The sequence below is a fragment of the Bombyx mandarina genome, chromosome 16 (assembly GCF_030267445.1).
Source record: "Bombyx mandarina strain Sakado chromosome 16, ASM3026744v2".
NCBI classification, from domain to species: Eukaryota; Metazoa; Arthropoda; class Insecta; order Lepidoptera; family Bombycidae; genus Bombyx; species Bombyx mandarina.
In genome coordinates, this window is record NC_143222.1 from 12,935,585 (window position 1) to 12,959,313 (window position 23,729).

The 23,729-nt window shown below is 39.2% G+C and overlaps 2 protein-coding genes across 2 annotated transcripts in view; one reads left to right on the forward strand and one right to left on the reverse strand.

The window, feature by feature from the left end:
* The window catches only part of mbo (Nuclear pore complex protein Nup88), a 149,494-nt gene that overhangs the window by 47,055 nt on the left and 78,710 nt on the right, over positions 1-23,729 (reverse strand). Inside the window, exon 2 of the mRNA XM_028171081.2 lies at positions 19,080-19,249. Within this exon, the coding sequence (XP_028026882.2) occupies positions 19,080-19,249 (170 nt within the window). The remainder of the gene's footprint in view (positions 1-19,079; positions 19,250-23,729) is intronic.
* On the forward strand, positions 12,500-14,864 carry LOC149501368 (uncharacterized). The gene is made up of 2 exons (XM_089733927.1): positions 12,500-12,756; positions 14,447-14,864. The coding sequence occupies exons 1-2, from the start codon at positions 12,500-12,502 to the stop codon at positions 14,559-14,561; spliced, it is 372 nt and encodes a 123-aa protein (XP_089590053.1). The 3' UTR covers positions 14,562-14,864.

Consider the following 23,729-nt stretch of genomic DNA (forward strand, 5'->3'; position numbering starts at 1 on the left):
CTAATGCGAACGAAGACTTAAAGTGGCGCCCTCAACTGGGCGTCAAAATAATTAAAGCGCAACATTAAAAATTCGACGAGAGGTCGCCGGATACGCGAGTCCGTTGTTCGGCGCGCGGCCACGGATCACGATTACGAGATGATGAATTATTATGTACGTGAACGCGAATGCTGATCCGTGAGGTTAAAGATTTGAAAATTTTGCGGTAGGCAGCGGCTTGGCTCTGCCCCTGGCATTGCTGAAGTCCATGGGCGACGGTAACCACTCACCATCAGGTGGGCCGTCTGCTCGTCTGCCTACAAGGGCATAAAAAAAAACTTATTTATTTTGGTTCAGTTTATTAAAACACTAGCTTTTGCCCGCGACTCCGTCCGCGTGGAATAGTTACTTTGGCATAACGCTAAATTTTACCCCCACTTCATTTACGTAGAAAGTGAAAATATTTTTGAATTATAGAATGTTAAGGAGCTTTTTAAGCCCCTGTTTTGAAACATTCTTTATTGGTGCTCCACTTGTTTGGCCTTACCGTGATGTTATATATATAGCTATAGCCTTCCTCAATAAATGACTTATTTAACACTGAAAGAATTTTTCAAATCGGACCAATAGTTCCTGAGATTAGCGCGTTAATTTTTTTCCCTCTACGAGTATTACTGGAACGGAAGGAAAACCAGCAGACACCCAACGCTGATCTTAAATTGTGTTCAATAAACACAACGAAAACGCAGGGCGCATCGGCCGATAAATTGTTTAAATCTTGAACTGTAAAAATAGGTAAACAATAAGAAATTATAAATTTGTGGGCAATTAAATGGAAAACAATTTCAGCTTGAGACATTTGTAGGCAAATCTTAGGTAAACCATTGACAGCAATTACAAAATGTCGAATTCTTATATCCAAATAACATAGATTGGGTGAGATTGGGGGCGAATTCGCGCAAACAAAAGATAGACCGACCCAAAAGTAAATAATTCAACAAGTGCCAACAAAAACCGACTTCAGCTTCTGCAAAATTGTGAAAGAGATTCCAAAAAAAATCCTCTATTTTAATTACAAGCCGAGCCAACACCGCATTCATCTGCCGTAACGGTATGCCATGAAAAAGGTAATGTCCACGCACTCTTGAGAAACGAAATTACACACGTAGTGACCACAGTAATATCCATTCCTGGGGGTTCTTCAACGGCGAAATTAAATTTCGCATGAAATTTTCGTGCGATATACAAAGAAAAGTGGCCGAGCACAAAGCCCGGTTAGATCGCGTGCCCACTGTGTAATTTGTTTCTAATCACGTTACGTTTTTGTTCATCCCCGACTCGCCTTTGTGGGAGATTTAATTTTTAATTAAGCATTTTTTTAGTGCGGTTTTCGGTTGCCTTTCAATTATTCGCATTTTGTTATTGGCTGACAATATCAATGAGTTTGTATTAAATCAATCGCATGCATGTTTTTAGCGTTCTTTATTTCACGCATGATTTTTCTGAAATGCTTATTTTTTATTTATTTATTACATATATGGGTGGACGAGCTCACAGCCCGTCTGGTGTTAAATGGTTACCGGAGTCCATAGACATCTACAATGCCGCCACCCACCTTGAGATACGAGTTCTATGGTCTCAGTGTAGTTACAACGGCTGTCCTACCTTTCAAACCGCATTACTGCTTCACGGCTGAAATAGGCAGGGTGGTGGTACCTACCCGTGCGGACTCGCAAGAGGTCCTACCACCAGTAACGACTGTTACTTTGACTGAATTAACTAATTTGCTGAACAGTTTTACCAATCATATCACTATTGAGAATTATTTTTCGGATCTTTGAGAATTAGTTGGTTACCAGTTAAATGTATCTATTTCGTATTAGGCAGTGATAGAGATGACCGGAATCTGATTACCCGTCATGAAGTAAGATGCCGTGAGTTCATACCCGATCCTGCGGATCGAATGGTAAACCGTCGACGTCGATCTAAACACGTCATTACGGATCCTCCCGATCCATTAACGGTGCTTTTAGGCGGCACAGGCACCGGTCACCGTCCTCGCCGAACCCGTCGCTTGCGACGAATGGCTCGACGAGTAAATTAACCTATAAACACAGCCCACTGAGTTTCTCGCCAGATCTTCTCAATGGGTCGCGTTTTCGATCCGGTGGTAGATTCTGCAAAGCATTGCTCTTGCTAAGGTCAGTGTTAGCAACACTTCCGGTCCGAGAGCTACATGCTAGGATAAAGCTGGAATAGTCTCTCAAGGTTATCAGCATAGGTAGGAAAAAAAACCCATTATACTATGCTTTCATATAATAACAATTAAAACACTAAAACGTGGCGGAACTCTCGTTTGCCCAGAGAGAGGTCAGTTACGTTTATAGCGCGAGGTATTCGAAATTAAACCGAGCCGGGTCTCATCCTTTCTTTAATTGCCGAACGAAACTATGTGTTTATAGGTAAAATTCCATTATAATATACCCATTGTGGTAAGCAATTCGTGTGCGCTTTAAAATTTACCATCATTAAATTGAAACTTTTAAATTAAAATTTTTGTGTACTTATTTACAAATGTTAAATTGGAGAATTAACCGTAGAAGTGTTTTAATCATAAGATTTGCAAGGATTCGGATGAAGATTCGAAAGGCCAATAATTTTCAATTTGATTGACCTTTCTATCTATTTACGTCAATGTTGTGATTAGGAACGAGAAAATTAAAAGTAAAACCTTGTAAGTCATACCTTTATAGGATACTTTTATATGAGCGTACTTGGGCAGACAAGTTCGCAGTCTACCTGGTGAAGCGGTTACCCATGGTAGGCAGCGGCTTGGCTCTGCCCCTGGCATTGCTGACGTCCATGAGCGACGGTGACCACTTACCATCAGGTGGGCCGTATGCTTGTCTGCCTACAAAGGCAATAAACAAAAACCTCATGTTCCCTACAAGTATATGTCAGATCGAAGTTTTATCCAACTATTCATAATGTATGCTTCAGGGTCGAATTAGGATAGCGGTGAAATACCAATCAGAGCAAACTCGTAAAAGATCAAATTACATGTGTAAGTCAATAACGGAATCAGAACTGTACTTTTTTTTTTTTTTTGGTCAGGAGGAAATCGCCGGACTTCCGCCCTTTTCTGGGGATACTGGGCGAGGTATGTCAGAGTTGAACTGACTAAAACCTCCTGTCGCTCAATAACCAACGTCCAAACCTCGCATGAGACAGAACTCATGACAAGGCAAAGGGGGGAAAGTGAAGCGTTTAGTGCGGAGCACATCTCTCCCATCACCCTCCCTCTCGGGACGCCGGACTGGCGGTCGTCGGCGCCACGACCACCAGCCCTCTCGGTCGGCAGACTGTCTGAAGCCCGCCTAGATGGCGCCGGTTAGAGTGGGTTACTACGGAATACCTCGCTGGGCCAGAACCAGCGTGGGTCGAGGATAGCCGGCCTTCCATCACCCGGATGCTCTTGCGTAAAACGCGTGCAGAGCAGCTTGCACGTCGTCTTCTTAGGCCCCCCTCGCCGGTCCCCAGACCGACATGTGAGGGGGACCCGAAACACTTAGAGGGCCAGGGCTTGGGCGAGATCCGCCTCCCTGGCCCCCGCTCGACGACGGCGGGATTGTGCGTCTCTCACGCGCCCCGCCGCCTCCTTCTGCGAGATGGTGCACTCGCAGAAGTCGAGCATCGCCTTCCACGATTCGTCGTCGCCGAGCATCGATGCCACAACACTCGGCAACGACAAGTCGGTTCCTATTTTTGCGACGAGGACACGGCGCCACCCCTCCCATGCGGGGCAGGCGACGAGCGTATGCTCTGCCGTGTCCAAGTCGCAACCACAATGGTGGCACTCTGCCGTCGGCTCGGCTGTGATCCGGTGCAGGAACTCACCGAAACATCAGACCTGTACTGGTTACTATTACAGATCGAGAATAAGCTCGATGATAAGCTATTAGAACTATAAGTAATAGTCGAGGAAGCTGTTGCACATTCATCTCGTGAATGATGACAGTCTTGATGTAAGACTTTTGAACTTAACGTTTTTAAAGCGAATTAGTTTTATTTACGCCGTAGGAAGATGAGCACACGCTCACCTGATTGTAAGTAGTCACGGCCGCTCAAGAACGTCATCAATGCCAGGAGCACAGCAAAGCCACTGTTTATTGTATGTTGATTTATAATTTATTTAATTAATGTGAGACAAGAATTGCTGTTAAACTATGTAAAATGCAGTAATACGGTACTCTAGGGCAGATCCCTATTAATAAAATATTATTTGAATATTATATGATATGTAAAAGAATATTCCTTTGAAAATTTCCTAGAATGCAACAGGTCTCCCAGACAGAAGCCAATAAAAGTTCAATATAAAAACATTCCTTCGCCTCAAGAAGTCTCGAGATCTTTTAACCCTTTACAAGAATGGGGAGGGCCAATTTGCCATCGATACCGGTAATGCAGTCCGGCTGATCCTCCCTCAGGGCGAAGGGATAAAAAAGGGAATCTTTGTGTGATCTACCCGAAAATCGTGCGGTCGAGGCCTCTGGGGGAGTGATTTAGCTACTTAAATTTGAACGTGAGAAAAGTATTCGTGGCATTTAATGGTGATTTTTTGGGGTTTCCTTCGACCCTTCGAGCCCAGTTAAGGGTTTATTGATGTTTACATAGAATATGTTTGTTTTGTTGCTTGAGAAGTTCTATACGGATTCCAGATCAATATTAGGGTTGCAAGGTATCTACTAACGTCATTAAGCCGTTTGACAATAAAAACTAATATATTGCTTTAACAGAAAAGATTACTGTTAACGCAATAAAATACAATATCGAAAAACTGAATACAAACATCGTTTTAAACTATCAGGATTGCGCAAACAAAGATCAAAATGCTAAATCCTCGCTGCAGACGGGAACTTTAACGGAAGATCCTTAGCATAATTAGCCGAAAGGGGCCGTTTATTGTTAATATTAGTTGTAAGGATTAATACACGCTCAGTTAAGATGGTAATTCGCGTCTTAATGGCGATAGTCGAGCTTTAGTGAAGCTGACGAACAAAACGTTTTGTATTCACGCCGCTATTATTCAGTTAGCATGAATAGTATGAGCATAATAAAGACCTTTACTATGGTCATGTTCCAACATGCAACTTGAAATCCGGTTCTTTTTTTATTGCTTAGATGGGTGGACGAGCTCACAGCCCACCCGGTGTTAAGTGGTTACTGGAGCCCATAGACATCTACGACGTAAATGCGCCACCCACCTTGAGATATAAGTTCTAAGGTCTCAAGTATAGTTACCGGTATAAGTATAAGTATCGTTACCAAGTATAGTTATCGTCCAGGACCTTTCTGTTAGATTACGTTGCAATTTTTTACATTTACGGTCCTTCAATGCGTTTGAGATTGAAACGTCGACTTGGGATTCCCATAACAAAAGACTTCAGTAATCACTTAAATGGTATTGAAATATATGCAGTAATTGATTCCTAATCGTTAATTGTTCAACGTTATCCTGTCTCGTATATGTTACCTTTTTATTGACATTAAATTGTTTCCTACTTTTCAAATACTACACAGTTTTCATGGTCACGAATGATCGAGACTAAACACGATATCAAATACTATGTTTTACGAGTATATTCAAATCGTATCTTAATAAAAATATCAGAAATATTATACGGCTTTTTTCTAAAATGGGTGTTATGAGAATTTATTTGCGAGAAATTAGTTATAAATAGAGCAAGTGCAGGTTGAAAGGGTTCTGAAATATCGGTTCACGGTTAAAATTTAGGAGATGAAAGAAGATTCTCAAAACTGGGCCACACACACACACACACAAGATTCGCGTTGTGATGACGGAATAATTCATTTATATTTAAAAAATATATTTCAAAAATTTTATATTTTCAGAAATGTTTTTTCCCATTGGTTCGGTTAACAGAAAATATCTGGAGTCTTAACAACGACTTACACTGTTCTTCTTTATAATTATCTTTATATATATGTTCTCCTTTAAAAGAACCTTTTTATGTTATCGCTATTTAAGGACGCAGGAGATTACAGCCTAAATTAGTCAGAGTGAATCGATAATTTTCAAAGTCATCTTCGTCGTAGAACTTGATCTGATCTAGTTAGTTGGGGGTCAGATTTGTTGACTCTACGATTGAAGTTAACCTGTCCTTAAACATGTCCTTTCAAAAATTATACACATCTAATCCCCGATACATTTACTATGTGTATATTGACTGACTGTATCTAAATTCAAACATCCCAAAATAAACGGACCGACGTCCACTACACGTTATTTGCATATCGGCCTCTTGTGTTTGCTTTAAGCTTGCATTATTAAGTTATTACTTGGCTCGGGCTTGTTTTGGTCATTTCGATGGAGACGTTGTTAGTAAACAATGTTCAGATTAGCTTTTGATTAAGTTCCCATTTAAATTTGGAATTAAGTCAATACATGATGTGTAATTATTATATTAGCCGGAGAACCGATAACCGTTGGGGTAAACTTGTTCATGAGTGGAGACCGCAAATCGGCAAACGTACAGGAGGACTTTTAGGAAGTCCTCAGGATCGATGGAGTGATGATTTATGCAGGGCGGCTGGCAAGAGCTGGATGACAGAAGCCGGAGACCGCACTCAATGGCGTGCAATTGGATAGACCTTTATTCGGCTGTGGACAGTGGCTGATGATGATGACGATGAAGATGTATAACGACGTTTTAGAGGATATAACTGGATCGACTAGTACAACATAGCGACTGCAGTGCATAGTAAACAGAAATAGCAGAAATACGAGCACTACTTCTTCGAGTTACTATTTCTCCTTCCTTATGTTATGTTCTTAATCAAATTACACCCTGCATAAATATACGTAGTCCACTTAACTGATTAAATAAAAAGAATTTTAATTTGTTAAACATAGCTTAAATTAAGCAATTTTATTTGATAAGATACATTTTTATTCTACTATAATATAAATTTATGGGGTGTTACGAGCGAACGATTACGATGGGTGGACAAGCTCACAGCCCACCTGTTCGTTAAGTGGTTACTGGAGCCCATAGACACCTACAACGTAAATGCACAACCCACTTTCAGGTATAAGTTCTAAGGTCTCATTAGTTACAGCGGCTGCCCCGCCCTTCCAACCGAAACGCATTACTGTTTCACGGCAGAAATAGGCAGGGTGGTGGTACCTACCCGTGCGGACTCACAAGAGGTTCCCACCAGTAAAAAACCAGTAACACATTAACAAATTTTTTTAAAGCAACTCAAAAATTCTTGTAAGTTGTTCGGTTCAAGACAAAAATAATCTTAAATAAAGTCGTTTCGCATCAGGGGTGTTTCAGAAGGCGTTGCGATCAGCGCCGCTACGGATTAACCGGCAAATTGGTTTAGGCGTAGATCCCGGATCTCCGGAAGCCGGGAGAGGCCGCACGAATCAATCCCATTCACTTAAGATATGTGGGTTTAGATAATTCGGAGTTAGATTATTTATATATTTAGCTATTCTTGTTTTTTTTTTTTATCTTATACCTTTAAACGAGGCATTCTTATAAATCTGAATCTTGGCAACGGCTCCAACGATTTTCATAAAATTTAGTATACAGGGGATTTCGAGGGCGATCAATCGATCTAGCTACGATTTATTTTCAGAAAATGTTGTTTTATTCGTGTTTTCAAGAATCAACTCTTCCCGACATCTATTGGCGAATAATAATACTATTTTTCTTAATTGAGGGCAACTAACCGCTTTAAAGACACAACAAGATGGCGTTATCAAAAAAAAAAAAACCGTCATCATCTAGTTAAATTTTGTATGCGATATTTCGTACAGTTGTTTTGTTTGAGTGTTGGATGTGGAAGGTATTAAAATTTAAAATCTTGTTAATTTGATGTAAGATAAATGATTTCACTGTAATTATAAATGCGTAGTTGATTGATAAAGCAAAAATACCTATTTTCAAGAGATCTGTTCTACGCTCAGCTTTACGTATGTTGGAACGAATAAATAAAATGCTCTCTCCTTCCTTTCTATCCATCTTTTCGATCCCAATAGTTTCTAATCAGATTAGCGTTGTCACAAAGTGTTAGATAAAATAGTTCTTCGTCTATAATTGGAGTTTAGACCGTTGTCTCTATGCCATCGTGATCCGATAGAACCCTTATCTCGTATCTATTAAAGTCGAATTCGTTTTATCTCTTCCGTGGTCATCACTCGCATGACTAGACAATATCGACTGTGACTGTCATTCGGTTATTGTCCAATTAGAACTGATCCGAATGCTTCATGGTACAGAGTCGATTTTTGCATGATAGATCATACATAGTTTGCTCTGATCAGGGTACAGTTTACAAATTGGATCGGTCGTGGGTAAATCAGGGTAACCAAGTAATTGAGACTTACAGGATGATTCGGTTTTGCGGTGCGGCCTTAGTGGTTAAAGGATTACGTGCGTACCGAACCTATTGATCTTGATGTGCTGTTATTTGTTCAGATTAGTTTAGGGGTTTTTGCGGACGTGAGGCTTTTTCGAATTTGCGCTGCGAAATGCTATTTTGCGTTCGGTTTTAGCGGTTATGAGAGTTGTTTTGGCAAATCTGAAGTGATATTATGGAGATAAAGTGTACACAGCTGAATAATTTTTGAGGTATTGAGGTAGCCGTCCTTTTTTTTTTAAATTGCTTAGATGGGTGGATGATCTCACAGCCCACCTGGTGTTAAGTGGTTACTGGAGCCCATAGACATCTACAACGTAATTGCGCCACCCACTTTGAAATATAAATTCTAAGATCTCAGTATAGTTACAACGGCTGCCCCACCCTTCAATCCGAAACGCATTACTGCTTCACGACAGAAATAGGCAGGGTGGTGGTACCCACCCGCGCGGACTCACAAGAGGTTCTACCACCAGTAAAGGTAGGAGGTAGACGTTCTATAATGATTATAACATTGATATTTCCAATTCGTCGTAATGGTCGTCTTATTTTATTAGCTCACACATCTGAATGGAGCGTTGTCAACCGCTGAAACTTCTGTATACATATCACGCCACCTAAAAATGAGTTACGAAAAATCATCTCGTAACCAACAAAAATATACATATAAAAATGGTAAGTTATTTATATTGTACATTACCGTTCCCCCGGGAGTTTTTTCGCCGAATTATTGGCTTGAAACAAATATCAGCCCAACAAGGAAATGTAGTTGGTTCAATTCCCGTGTGCAGGCAGCGTTTGTTTCGGCTGCTGTTTGTAAAGGATTCGTTGTTTAACGTCTGTCTGAGTCCAATAATTGAATGTTTGAATCGCGTATTCGATATCAAAGTATATAATAGGTTAGGGAAAAAGTTTCTTCGCATTTTTTAAGAAAATTCACAATATTTTTTAATATAGTTTATTTACATTTAACTAAAGTATGTACCGTTTTGTTGGATAACTTTTTGCCATCTTGTAGGTAGGGACGTGATCCCATTGCTATAGATTTTTTGGGGCTTTTGACCAAAATACCGCGACAATTGGTTTTGGCAGTCCTCTCGTGATGTTAACCTGACACTGCCTAAAGAATTTTGAAGAGTCGGAAACAGGTGGAAATCTGAAGGTGCAAGGTCAGGTCAAGGTCAGGCCAAAGAGATTTTATTACAAGTTCATACATACCATAATGCGACTTTTCCCCCAACCTTTTATTTTGAAGCTATTTGTACTTAAGCTATTTTAAGCCGCCTAAATGGTTAATCCGAAATAAAATATATTAGACATTGACATCATGAACGTCAATGTAATCCTAAGATTTCTTTGCTCCTGTCCTGGTGAAACTTGACAGGTTTTTAGGGCGACTACTAATCCTTCATTCCTAAAAAAATTAAAAAAAACATTCCTTACTGATTAGAATCGAATTGAAGGTTATTCCATATTTTATCTGGTTATTATGTTTAAGAAGATATGGTAAGATGAGTATGTAGTTTGAATCACCTGCAACTGTTACGACTACCTCATCTTCGGAGCATAATAATAAAATGCTTATCACATTTTCTTACCAAGCTCTGATCTTACTGAGAATACTATGGAATCCTAGATATCTCCATCGCAATAAAATCATGTTTCAGTCCATCTCATTTGCAAATCTGAAGTAACAAAGAAATAGGCCAAGCATACAAATTCAATCATGACAATAAAGCTAACCTTTTTAAGCCTATGCTTCAGATTGGAGCGCAAAAATGATTTGGGACGGATATAGTTGGATAACGGAGCCTATCTACCAGGCTCCCGTCATCTTTTGGTATCAACTTACAAACGTCTTCTTCATCATCATTATAATAAATCCACATAAGTCGTATATATATATATATATATATAAATATAATTATATATATATATATATATATGTCGTGGATAACGACTTTTAGTAATATTAAGACGGTGGTTTTGATTATTATTTTAAATGATGAAATGTTGTTTTGATAAATATCACAAAATGGAGGGTAGACTCCGTAACGCCACAGTATAAAATGGCGGTACGTGGACAGAGTCGTGGCATTCCGTGTCAGACAGTCATTCCGTCCGTCTCAGTCAGTGAGTCTCTGACAGTCAGTCAGTCAGTCAGTCAGTCGGTCTGTCAGTATGTGGAACGAAACTGTCGGTTTACCCTGTCATTGTGAAAGTTGTGTGTGTTGAGTTTCAATAATTATTATTGAAAAGTTTTATTGACTAAACTGAGTTCAATCGAATACGAGTGATGATGGAACCTACCGCTCAGCCATCCCTGACGCGTGCCAAAATATATGAAATATTACTAGTGGAGTCGAAATTCGACTATAATTAATTGAAATTATAAGTTTAAACATTATTATTGTTCTATGGTCAAACACTATTATACTTTTATAATATAATCACAGATTTCGCCAAAACTACACTATAGATAAATAATATTAAAAACAAACAATATTAATCTATTCTCAATTTGACCACAGACTTTAAGTAATAACAAAAGTTTGACAATTGACAGTAACAAATAGTATATTTTATGTATGTGTTGTGTATAATACAGTGTAGTGTGTGTAATGCTTTTTTCATTGATTTAATGTAATTTTTATGAATAATAAAAAAAAAAATAGCATTCTTCACATCTTCTCTATATTCTTCATAAGTATAGGAAATTTCAGACTCCTCCGTCCGCGCAATTTTCGTAAAAAGGGATACAAAGTTTTTGCTTCACGTATCAATTTGGTTATTTTCACATTAAGTAATGCACCTACCACAGGATTCTGTACACCACACTTGGTTGATTGGTAGAGAATGCATCAGGCATTAAGTCCGCCATTGTACCTTAGTGCATGAAGTTAAATAAATAAATAAAATAAGTCCACTGCTGGACACATACTACATTCAAGCTTCGCCACAACTGACCGATCCACAAACATCTTGTGTAATTTCATTAAAATAATTATTCTACTTAGTTGTTATTCTATAATTTTTGAGTTTTGCATCCGCGAAATGCACTGAACCGTTTAGGATAAGGGGTTATCAAAGAAATATGAGATTACGACATCCGGTTAACGTACACAGTACGATTCAACTTTGCTAAGGGGATATGGTATAGCAAAATTGTATTAAAAATAATAATGTAATAATCTCCCATTGGTACCACCATCCGGCTATTTTTATAGCGAAACACTTGTGCTTTATCTCCGGTAACTACTTAACACCAGATGGACCATGAGCTTCGTCAACCATCCAAACAATATAAAAAAATTGGTTGTCTGTAGGTAGGTATAACGTCATGGATGATGATGTCATAAAGAAACATTGATAAAAAATTGCATACTTTTATGAATTGAATTGAATTACTATATGTTATCGAGCAACACTTCCGGCCTCACATAATTAATTATTTACGAACTTAGGAAATATATAGAACTTATTATTGTCTTATAATATAATTAGTAATTTCATAATCAAGTAAATAGTTCATTCATATTTCTTTATACTTATAATATTTTATTGGCGCCTTCCGCTTGACAGCTTCCGGCGCAATAAACCTTACGGCGCAATAAGCCTTAATGCTATTTATATTACATAATTCGATATTATTAAATAATAATTGTACGTAAATAATCAGCAGAATAATTAAGATGAACAATGTTTAATATTACCTACTAAGTTTGTATTTAAATAGGTCAAGATGATTGTATAAATACCGGCGGTTTGCATATCTCTATTGCATTCGTATTCTACCCACCGTAACGTGTACTAAAGAGAATATAATATTTCGTGTGGATGTAAATTGTCTCAATTGTCGCCGCCACCCTGAGGATCCGTTTATACTTCAGAAGCGGGATTATGCCAGGCCCATACATTGACGGATTTGAGAACGCTGAGAAACACAGGCGATACAAAATGCGACGTGTCACCCAAACCGATGCGGAGGTTATTCCAACGTTCCGGCCGGATGAAAAATCTAGCAACGTCAAGGGATGGCTGCACAAGATCGACCAGTTGGAACACGTGTATGGATGGGACAACAAAGACAAATGTCTTCGTGGGTCGGCTAGAGAATGTGCGATACACCGCAACTATACTACACATCTGCGACTGGCTACCACATGGAGAAGAGAAGGTGCTGTTGCTCCAGTTGCAAGAGGGACCGACTTTCAACCGAAGAAAAGTTACGCCTGCCGAAGAGAAGGTCGCGCTGCGAGGTGTGCCATCGCCCGGGACACTACGTCGGCCAGCTGATGGTATGCGGCCAGCTCTTCACACCCAAAAGTGAGTAATGTCTTATTTATAACATACAGCATATGCATAGATTTGCACAAAAAGATAGTGTTAATTAATGGCTCTAGTCTCATTGCATACATAGACACGGGCAGCAAATTAAATATTCTGTGTGGCATATGCTGATAAGTTAAAAAATTAAAGATTAAGTCTTCCGTGGTTACAATGAAAGGTTTTGGAGGCGCATACCCGTCGACCTCTTTAGGAACGTCCCCCGTGAATGTTCATATAGACAACATTATTGTGGCTTTGTGGAAATAACGAATTACGACATCGCTGATATAGATTTAATAATCGAAGAATCACGATAAATCAACCTAATATCAATATCACAAAATTCTATTAAATTCGTGGGTAGTAGTGATACTTTTAATAATACTCGACTTGTCGAATGTATTTAGGACACAGCTGTATAATACCACAGTAAAGTGCTGCTTTGGTACAAGTTTATCTCAATATTAACACTAATGAAACATTTCTTGTGAATTCTATATATTATGAGCTGGGCTGTATGTCCTATTTTGGGTGGACTTGTAAGGTCGAAAGATTGCTTTTTAAAAAATAATTAATATCTGAGACAAAATCATTGAATGGAAATATAATTGATTAATAAGCACGCGTGGAAATTATAACACAAAATCAAACTACTTCAGGATAGAGGCTGCATAAGTTATAAATAAAATCTGTGTGATCTACAACTGATGAAATCTGTGTGATCTACAACTGATGAAATCTGTGTGATCTACAACTGATGAAATCTGTGTGATCTACAACTGATGAAATCTGTGTGATCTACAACTGATGAAATCTGTGTGATCTACAACTGATGAAATCTGTGTGATCTACAACTGATGAAATCTGTGTGATCTACAACTGATGAAATCTGTGTGATCTACAACTGATGAAATCTGTGTGATCTACAACTGATGAAATCTGTGTGATCTACAACTGATGAAATCTGTGTGATCTACAACTGATGAAATCTGTGTGATCTACAACTGATGAAATCTGTGTGATCTACAACTGATGAAATCTGTGTGATCTACAACTGATGAAATCTGTGTGATCTACAACTGATGAAATCTGTGTGATCTACAACTGATGAAATCTGTTGTTACTGATGAATCTGTGTGATCTACAACTGATGAAATCTGTGTGATCTACAACTGATGAAATCTGTGTGATCTACAACTGATGAAATCTGTGTGATGCACAACAAACAAAAGGTGTGTGATGCACAACAAACAAAAGGTGTGTGATGCACAACAAACAAAAGGTGTGTGATGCACAACAAACAAAAGGTGTGTGATGCACAACAAACAAAAGGTGTGTGATGCACAACAAACAAAAGGTGTGTGATGCACAACAAACAAAAGGTGTGTGATGCACAACAAACGAAAGGTGTGTGATGCACAACAAACGAAAGGTGTGTGATGCACAACAAACGAAAGGTGTGTGATGCACAACAAACGAAAGGTGTGTGATGCACAACAAACGAAAGGTGTGTGATGCACAACAAACGAAAGGTGTGTGATGCACAACAAACGAAAGGTGTGTGATGCACAACAAACGAACGGTGTGTGATGTACAACAAACGAAAGGTGTGTGATGTACAACAAACAAAAGGTGTGTGAATTAGATAATACAAGATATAATTACTGCTTAAACATGTAAATTTCAGGTGCCAAACACCAGCGACAAAGCAGGCGCCAATAGCAGCGCTGATCGCCGTGGGACACGGCATACACAGGATGGCCGAATGTTATCGAGCAACACTTCCGGCCTCACATAATTAATTATTTACGAACTTAGGAAATATATAGAACTTATTATTGTCTTATAATATAATTAGTAATTTCATAATCAAGTAAATAGTTCATTCATATTTCTTTATACTTATAATATTTTATTGGCGCCTTCCGCTTGACAGCTTCCGGCGCAATAAACCTTACGGCGCAATAAGCCTTAATGCTATTTATATTACATAATTCGATATTATTAAATAATAATTGTACGTAAATAATCAGCAGAATAATTAAGATGAACAATGTTTAATATTACCTACTAAGTTTGTATTTAAATAGGTCAAGATGATTGTATAAATACCGGCGGTTTGCATATCTCTATTGCATTCGTATTCTACCCACCGTAACGTGTACTAAAGAGAATATAATATTTCGTGTGGATGTAAATTGTCTCAATTGTCGCCGCCACCCTGAGGATCCGTTTATATATAACTGAATTATCATTATTGTGTATCATACAAAGAAGTTTTTTGTTATTGCCCTTGTAGGCAGACGAGCATGCGGCCCACCTGATGGTGAGCGGTTACCGTCGCCCATGGACATCAGCAGTGCCAGGGGCAGAGCCAAGCCGCTGCCTACCGCTTAATACTCTTAACCGCTTAACACTTGGGCCGTTCGTGCTCCTCTATCGCTTGTTCCGCGCTCTCGCTTGCACACTCATACCCAGGCGGAACGTGACACTTTTTCGTGCAGGCAGCAGGTGTTCATCGATTTATAATACGCTATCACGTCAAAAACAGTGGATCTTTTTTAATACCTTTTAATACCAAATCCATTGTCGACTCGTCGCTCGTAAATCGCTTTGGTTCAAAGTTTCGTTAGCTTATCGTGTGACACATTCAATATTGCAATAGTTAGAACAGCGAAAGACGCCTATGTGGTACTATCACGTTGGAGCAAAACAAACTGTAAAACTCCGAGTACCCGTTGCAGACAGAAACTTGAGCGAAATATCTTAGCATAATTAGCCGGAAGGGGCCGTTTATTGCTAATATTAGTTGTAAGGATTAACGAACGATTACTTAAAATGTTTATTTGTGTATTCATAATTCTTTCTCGTTTCCGTGGAAAGTATTCGTTTTGGGAGATTAGCCTGATCCATTAACGGCGCTTTTAGGCACCACAAGCACCGGTCACCGTCCTCGTCGAACCCGTCGCTTGCCACGAAGCGAACTAACCCATAGACACAGCCCACTGAGTTTCTCGCCGGATCTTCTCAGTGGGTCGCGTTTCCGATCCGGTGGTAGATTTTGCGAAGCACTGCTCTTGCTAGGGTCAGTGTTAGCAACTCTCCGGTTTGAGCCCCGTGAGCTCACCTACAAACGTTAGGGTGAAGCTGAAATAGCCTCTCAAGGCTATCAGCATAGGTAGGAAAAAAAAGGGAGATTAGTTTTTTTTATTGGTGTCGACTGGCAGACGAGCTGTGCTATCTGTGTGCTTAGTGCGAGTTTTTTTACGTTCTCGATAGCGTAAAAGTTAACTCAAATTTGGATGCAGTTGGAACAGCGCCCCTAGCGGCAAACGTAGGCAAGCTTTTCAACTTCACACAAATTTAAGTTAACTTTTACGCTATCGAGAACGTTAAAAAACTCGCACTAAGCACATGAGTGTTAAGTGGAAACTTTTATACAACACAGCGTTTTTTTTCGCCACCGACATTGAGACGGCCCTACTTTGCAAGCTGGTTCGCATGATTGCTTCTTCACAGAAACATGTAGTATGGTACGTATCCATGTACAGTATTTTATGTGCTTCTTCATACATTACGTTGCTGATACAAATATTACCGTTTGGAAATCGAGACACGATGATTTTCCTGAAGTATACATACATAGACGTTACGTACATATATGTTATCAAGTGATTATCTACACCGCGCTGCACCAGAACAAACTAGTTTAGACAGTTTTATAAAAGTGCCAAGGTTTACAAGTCTTCGCTTGAGGTACCTAACTTCATTACGATTAGCCACATATGACGTCATGTCTTGTGACTGATGTTAAGCTTGACCTGCTTTATAGTGTGCTCTTCGCGTGGTCTTCCTTATTATTGAAGGCTGTTATTCCGGATAAGAGATTACTTTTTCTTTAATGGTGCTCAAACTGATGTCATAGAGTGTATCATGCCGCTTGCTTTTGAGGATTGGACGAATATGATCGGACCATCAGTCTGCGATTATACATTATATTATTAATCGTTAATATACAACAATAAACGGGTATAAAACTATTATTGAAATTTAATTAAAATGGTTTTAAGATATATATATTTTTTATTGCCGCTGATGGCGTTGTCTACGACACAAGCCACCAGTGGTTAGGACTCCAGAGTGAGAAACCTCCTCACAATGCGCGCAGTATCGAGGATAACTGCTTTCTGTATTAGACCCTTAACCCAGCTGGATAACGAAAGTTTCTTAAGATGTTGATCGAAACTTTTCACTATCAAGCCGTGTACCGACACAACTATTGGAACAATGATGGTTGAATCAAACATGCCACAGGGCGGTAAGATTTTTATTATTATTAATCTTAGTTATTCTGCGCCTATGCGCACAACAGACAGGAACAAAAACACATCAAAATAAATCCAATTAAAAGGCAAAATCGCACACACTTAAGACAGCCGGCTTAGTATAAACCGCAATACGTATTGGTAGAACACAGAATTCGAATGCAGAAATCCGAAAACATCGCCCCCGTACCACCCCCAACACCCCCTTCATAAGACACCCCAGTCTGGATGGAGGATGCGGGCAAATCTTCGAATTAATTTTACTGCCGAAATATGCAAATTACGAGATATAGCCGCCTAATAACATGTACAAAAGAGTGGTGACTCCGACGCGAGAAACGCACAGATTAGTTGAGCAGAAAATGGTTTTGATTTTTCTGTTCATTTTGACCGCTGTCTCTTAGAGGGAACTTAATTGTTTGTAGTTGAATGAACTCTTTTATATTCGATTATGTATTTAATATCACTAGTCTTTTCAATTAATTACGTTACTTGTTAGGATAACTTAGGAAACTACTAAATAACTTAGGAACGTTAGGAAAACTAAATGTTCTCCACAGATCGTTGATGATCCCAGTAATTGCCAGATTTTTTTTTGAAGTACCAATAGCTTTCGATGACCAAAAGACAAACACACAAACATATTTATTTATGTATCATCTATTGTTTTAATGATTACTTACTCACTTTTTATATTTAGTAGAATTTTCAAACTTTCATCAATATCCTAAGTTTGATTGAATATTGTCCCCACCATTGGATGAAGGCTATTTGGCATTAATTTTTTAATATACTGAGTACAAATACCAAAACGAATTTCCTTTATTTTAATAGGTAATACATCAAAGAAGCCGAAAACAGGAACATCTGAACGATATTCTATGAGTTAATCGTTGCCTCAGGCTAACATTATAGCCGCTTCGAAGAGCTTAATAGGTTACAAAATTTACCGTGATAGTAGAAAATACACGGCGCTTACGTGCCAACCTTTCAGTAGAATTATCAGCTTCTATTAGATTTCAGGTGTTTGTCTGAAGACCTTATATAAAGGTTTATTGAAAAGGGAAAATTAATTTTCGTAGGTTAAAGGATTAAATATTACCCGGAGTCATTCGGTATTTTTGATTACCTCAAATTACTAATTTTTAAGTCATTAAGATCCTAAAGGAAGTTTTTTTGTTTATTTCGTTTTGTTATCAGGGTCGTCCATGCGACTGTCTTGTGACACCAAAGTTTTATTTCCACTGAACCATCCACACACACCTGTTAAGAAATCATGCGGATCCTGAAGTCTTTGAAATACCTTAACACTGCACGACATTATAACCGTAATGTCTTGTACTTAGTACTAGGGTAATTAAATTGTTTTTACAGTTTTTTTTGCCAATTTATTTCTACTCTCACTTTTTTGCTTACGTTGGAATAGCACCCGATCCTGAGGACCGAATGGTAAACAGTCGATGTTGCCCTAAGCACGTCATTACGGATCCTCCCGATCCAATAACGGTGCTTTTAGGTACCTCAAGCATCGGTCGCCGTCCACGCCGAACCCGTCGCTTGCGACGAAGGGTTCGATTAGTGAATTAACCCATAGACACAGCCCACTGAGCTTCTCGCCGGATCTTCTCAGCGGATCGCGTTTCCGATCCGGTGGTAGATTCTGCGAAGTACTGCTTTTGCTAGGGCCAGTGTCAGCAACACTTCCGGTTTGAGCCCCGTGAGCTTACCTACACGTTAGGGTGAAGCTGAAATAGCCTCTCAAGGCTATCAGCGTAGGTAGGAAAAAAAACCGATTAAACGCAGTTGTGGTCCATTTCCATGCAGATCGTTGAGTCTCACATACCCGGCGCGCCCCTTTTGCGCGGGGACCTCGTAGGAGGTTCGGCCCTCTACCCGAAAAAAAAAAAAAAACTTGTGGTCCATTTAACGTAAATCTCATCACATCATGAATCAACAGTTTTTTTAACGAATCCGTCAAACTATTCCAAGACTTACTTGCAAAGCACGGTTTGACTGCCAGAATCGAAGAGACCACCGCGACCCCATCTCGAAGGTAGTTCAGCTATAGTGACACCTTGAGTACCCCAGACGCAGATTCTGCTACCACAGCTGCTCATCATCACCCGTTCCACCTCGAATGAAGGGGGAGTCAGGAAGTGTAGTTGCTGAAAGAAAATCCTTCATTATTTACTTAATTCGAGCAATGAATAAGTATTGAATAAGTATTTTTTTAGATATGACTGTAACTGATCTATTTTCTTGAGTTCGTAACATAATAATTGTTTTAATCGCTTTTATCACCGTGAATATTTAAAAAATCTCGAAAGCTTTTTATTATCCCAATGACCGAATTAACTTGTGGCCGAGCTTGTCCGTGATTATCCGTCCTGGTGAAAGTGGAAATGCCTGTGGACCACTAGCGATCTCTCTATTCCAAAAAAAGGACTAATCTAAGTATCCATAAGTAATGATGACTTTCCAAGAAGGCACGCCACTTGCATCGTAATAAAGATAAAGTACAAGCTCAGGTTTAAACCAGAAAATATTTTCATCATCATGCTTTCTTATTACCCTCTGCTGGGGTGTAGGGCTCGAATCAAATTTTTCCATTTGTATCGGTCTTGGGCAGTCTGTTCTAGCTCCTCCCACGTCATGCCCAAGACCCCTAGCTCCTGCTCCACCGAGCGACGCCAAGTTGTTCTGGGGCAGCCTCTCTTCCTTTTACCAGACACTTTCCAGGTCAGTGCTCTCTTTGATAGGTGTGTATCGGGCTTTGTGACCAATCCAATGCCACTTCCGCGTAAGGATCTCCTTCTCCATTAGTGTCTGCTTAGTGATATAAAATATTTTATATGACCCATTTAAATGGTGTGATGAAGTCATATTAATTGAATGCGCATTTTCCAGTAAAGGCAAAGGGCGGATTGCATCTACGGGGTTGATGCATAAAAAGTATTATATTTCAAAATGCTTTTAAATGAAAATGCTTTTTTTACTGGTGGTAGGACCCCTTGTGAGTCCGCGCGGGTAGGTACCACCACCCCACCTATTTCTGCCGTGAAGCAGTAATGTGTTTCGATTTGAAGGGTGGGGCAGCCGTTGTAACTATGCTGAGACCTTAGAACTTATCTCAAGGTGGGTGGCGCATTTACGTTATAGATGTCTATGGGCTCCAGTAACCACTTAACACCAGGTGGGCTGTGAGCTCGTCGAACCATCTAAATAATAAAAAATTAAATAATAAATCATTTATTGAACCAGGACGTATTTTTCTTTCACTGCACAGAATGGTAACAAACAGACTTGCTAGTTTATCGCACGTCTCTATATGAATATTCAAAATAAATAAAAAACCTCAAAGATATCAGCCAGAACACCAATACGAACTATCCTGAGACGAGTCGACGTCCAGGAAATATTAGATTAGGAAACTTTTTTAATCAATAAAAAGATGAAAAAGGCAACGATGGAGGCTTCTCTTGGCTTTCGTCTCTTAGGGGCTCGTATTTATATTCAAGATGCTTTAACAAAATATAATTTTAAAGAAGAAATTGTGAAGAGTTTGTCATTGAAATCACCATCACCTTTTGTAACCCCTACACCTGAGCCCGGAGATCTTGTAGGCGAATAAATACATACAAAGATACAGAAATAAAATTATTTTATTAATCTTAGTCGTCGTGGTGTAGAGGATAAGACGTCCGGTGCATTCATGTTGAGCGATGCACCGGTGTTCGAATCTCAGGCGGGTACCAATTTTTCTAATGAAATACGTACTCAACAAATGTTCACGATTGACTTCCACGGCGAAGGAATAACATCGTGTAATAAAAATCAAACCAGCAAAATTATAATTTGCGTAATTACTGGTGGTAGGACCTCTTGTGAGTCCGCGCGGGTAGGTACCACCCTGCCTATTTCTGCCGTGAAACAGTAATGCGTTTCGGTTTGAAGGGTGGGGCAGCCGTTGTAAATATACTTGAGACCTTAGAACTTATATCTCAAGGTAGGTGGCGCATTTACGTTGTAGATGTCTATGGGCTTCAGTAACCACTTAACACCAGATGGGCTCTGAGCTCGTCCACCCATCTAAGCGACAAAAAATTATTCATAAAATGATTTATTTGTCATGACCTTTATATTAAAACAAAACCCATTTTAAACTCAATTCACTGTTAATTAGATCGACCAATGTAGAGTAATTTAATGGATTCAAACAAATGAACGTGAATTGAAGGTATTCTGACTCAATTGAAGAATTATTGATTTACTACGGTTATGGGCTGAGCAGCCTATAGTCCATCTGTTCATCATCAGGGATCTGATTAGGGAACCTTAGATCCACTAATGCTAACCAAAGGCTTTGGTATCCCCAGGGAATTTTTACAAACCCTATACTAAAGTGGCTACGGAACATCGACTTTTTACTTTCCAGTACGTTCTTGATGGTACTTTTTCGCCTTATTTCTCATTACAGCAAGCCGCCTTGGCTCGTTCCCTCTGACGTCACACTTATAATCATTTACCGTTTGACGGCCTCTGCGCGCGGAAATTGAAAAAGTTGCCTCGATCGAGGATAGAGATAGCCGTGATCGTGAATGGAAAATCGCGATGACCCGTGCAAAGATTTATAATTATATGGCGCCGAAAATTAATAAATAATCCCGAAAGAGTTAGGCTTCGTTTCTTTGGGTTTTTTTTATTGCTTTTATGGGTGTACGAGCTCACAGCCCACCTGGTGTTAAGTGGTTACTGGAGCCCATAGACATCCACAACGTAAATGCGCCACCCACCTTGAGATATAAGTTCTAAGGTCTCAAGTATAGTTACATGGCTTTTATGCAAATTCGAGTGTAGTTTTTAGTCTTTGTTGGTTTTTTCGTCCTTCGTCGCAAGCGACGGGTTCGATGAGAACGGTGACCGGTGCTTGAAGTACCTAGAAGCACCGTTAGTGGATCGGGAGGATCCGAGATGACGTGTTTTGAGCGACGTCGACTGCTGGGATGTCCAAAACAATCTATCAATGGTAAATAAATCTTTTTGTATTCTCATAACTAAGAACGATCGCGATTTACATTTGAAATATGAGATAATGATTTGTGAACATTATTAAGATCTCTGACTGAATTCTAATATTTTAAATCATCTTTCTATGTGAATTGATAGGATGAGCGCGATATGTATGCGGTAGGCAGCGGCTTGGCTCTGCCCCTGGCATTGCTGAAGTCCATGGGCGACGGTAACCACTCACCATCAGGTAGGCCGTATGCTCGTCTGCCTACAAGGGCAATAAAAAAAAATGTATCCACTTTGTGGTTTCATTTGACTTACAAAGTTACAAAGAAATTTCACATATTCTCACGAGTTATCAATATTTACGGTTAATTATTACCTTATTCGTTTTACATCGAGATCATACGTACACTCAACAGTTTTTCCGATAAAAAAAGTATTTTCAATCATCAAAACCCAGTTTACAAAGGCCTCACATAAAATACCCACACAATCATAACCATCGACCGCTCTGATTCATAAAAAACCGGGAAATTTTTCTCGTGCATTCGTCCCCCCTAACAATGGAAGGTCCAAGAGCGGTCAAAGAGGCGGCCGCATAAATCTTCGGTTGGAACCTCCGACGTTTCCGAACTGTGGAGTCCACGAGAGATGATAATGGCATTGGATTCGCCTTTGCTGTACATAGCGTTTAATGATTCAAAATAAGGTTAGATGAAATATTTATTATCTTCTTTTTTATAATTGACGTTCTGAGACCGAATTTTTGCTGACGTTTTTACCTTTGAAACTAAGAGTAGTGATAGATAAAACCGTAATATCGTGTACACTCTATTTTCTAATTAAGATGAGTTCTTAGTAAAATAGAAAGTCAAATTGACGCTTCAATTTGGAAATGGATTTTGAGTAAGATAAAAATGTACACATTTTTAAAGGGTGCTTATATTTTTTGGGTTTAGATAAAATATATGTCAACTAGTATTGGTCACTTACAAATTTTTTTATTGCTTAGTTAAATGGTCACCCGGAGCCCATAGACATCTACAACGTAAATGCGCCACCCACCTTGAGAAATAAGTTCTAAGGTCTCAAGTATAGTTACGACGGCTGTCCTACTCTTCAAACCGAAACGCATTACTGCTTCACGGTAGAAATGGCCGGGGTAGTGGTACCAACCCGTGCGGACTCACAAGATGTCCTACCATCGGTGAGTTAATTTTCGTATCTTAGATCAACAAAAGTAGTATCGCATTCATTCGAAGAACATCTAAACAAATTTCCGGTTTGAGCCCCGTGAGCTCACCTACACACGTTAGGGTGAAGCTGAAATAGCCTCTCAAGGCTATCAGCATAGGTAGGAAAAAAAAAAAAAAAAAAACCTAAAGGATTAAAGTTCACGAAACGCGGTAAAAAGCGTTGTTTTTCTTCATTTTAATATGAAAAAACATTAATAAAACGTATTTTTTTTTTAATTATTCCATTCACGTAGGTTTGTATCGCGATCGGTGCCGGGGACAGATAGGTTAGCTTGTATTATATATTTTTAAAACGTTGCTCTGCTAAACGTGACCCGACGGACGTTCCGGAAGATTCCACAATCCGTTGCATTTATTTGTATTATAATTATTTTTT

Coding starts and splice junctions, on each gene's coding strand:
- LOC149501368 (XM_089733927.1), top strand. CDS start 12,500: ATGGATGGGACAACAAAGACAAATGTCTTCGTGGGTCGGCTAGAGAAT. Junction 12,757..14,446: donor CCAGCTCTTCACACCCAAAA/GTGAGTAATGTC, acceptor TGTAAATTTCAG/GTGCCAAACACCAGCGACAA.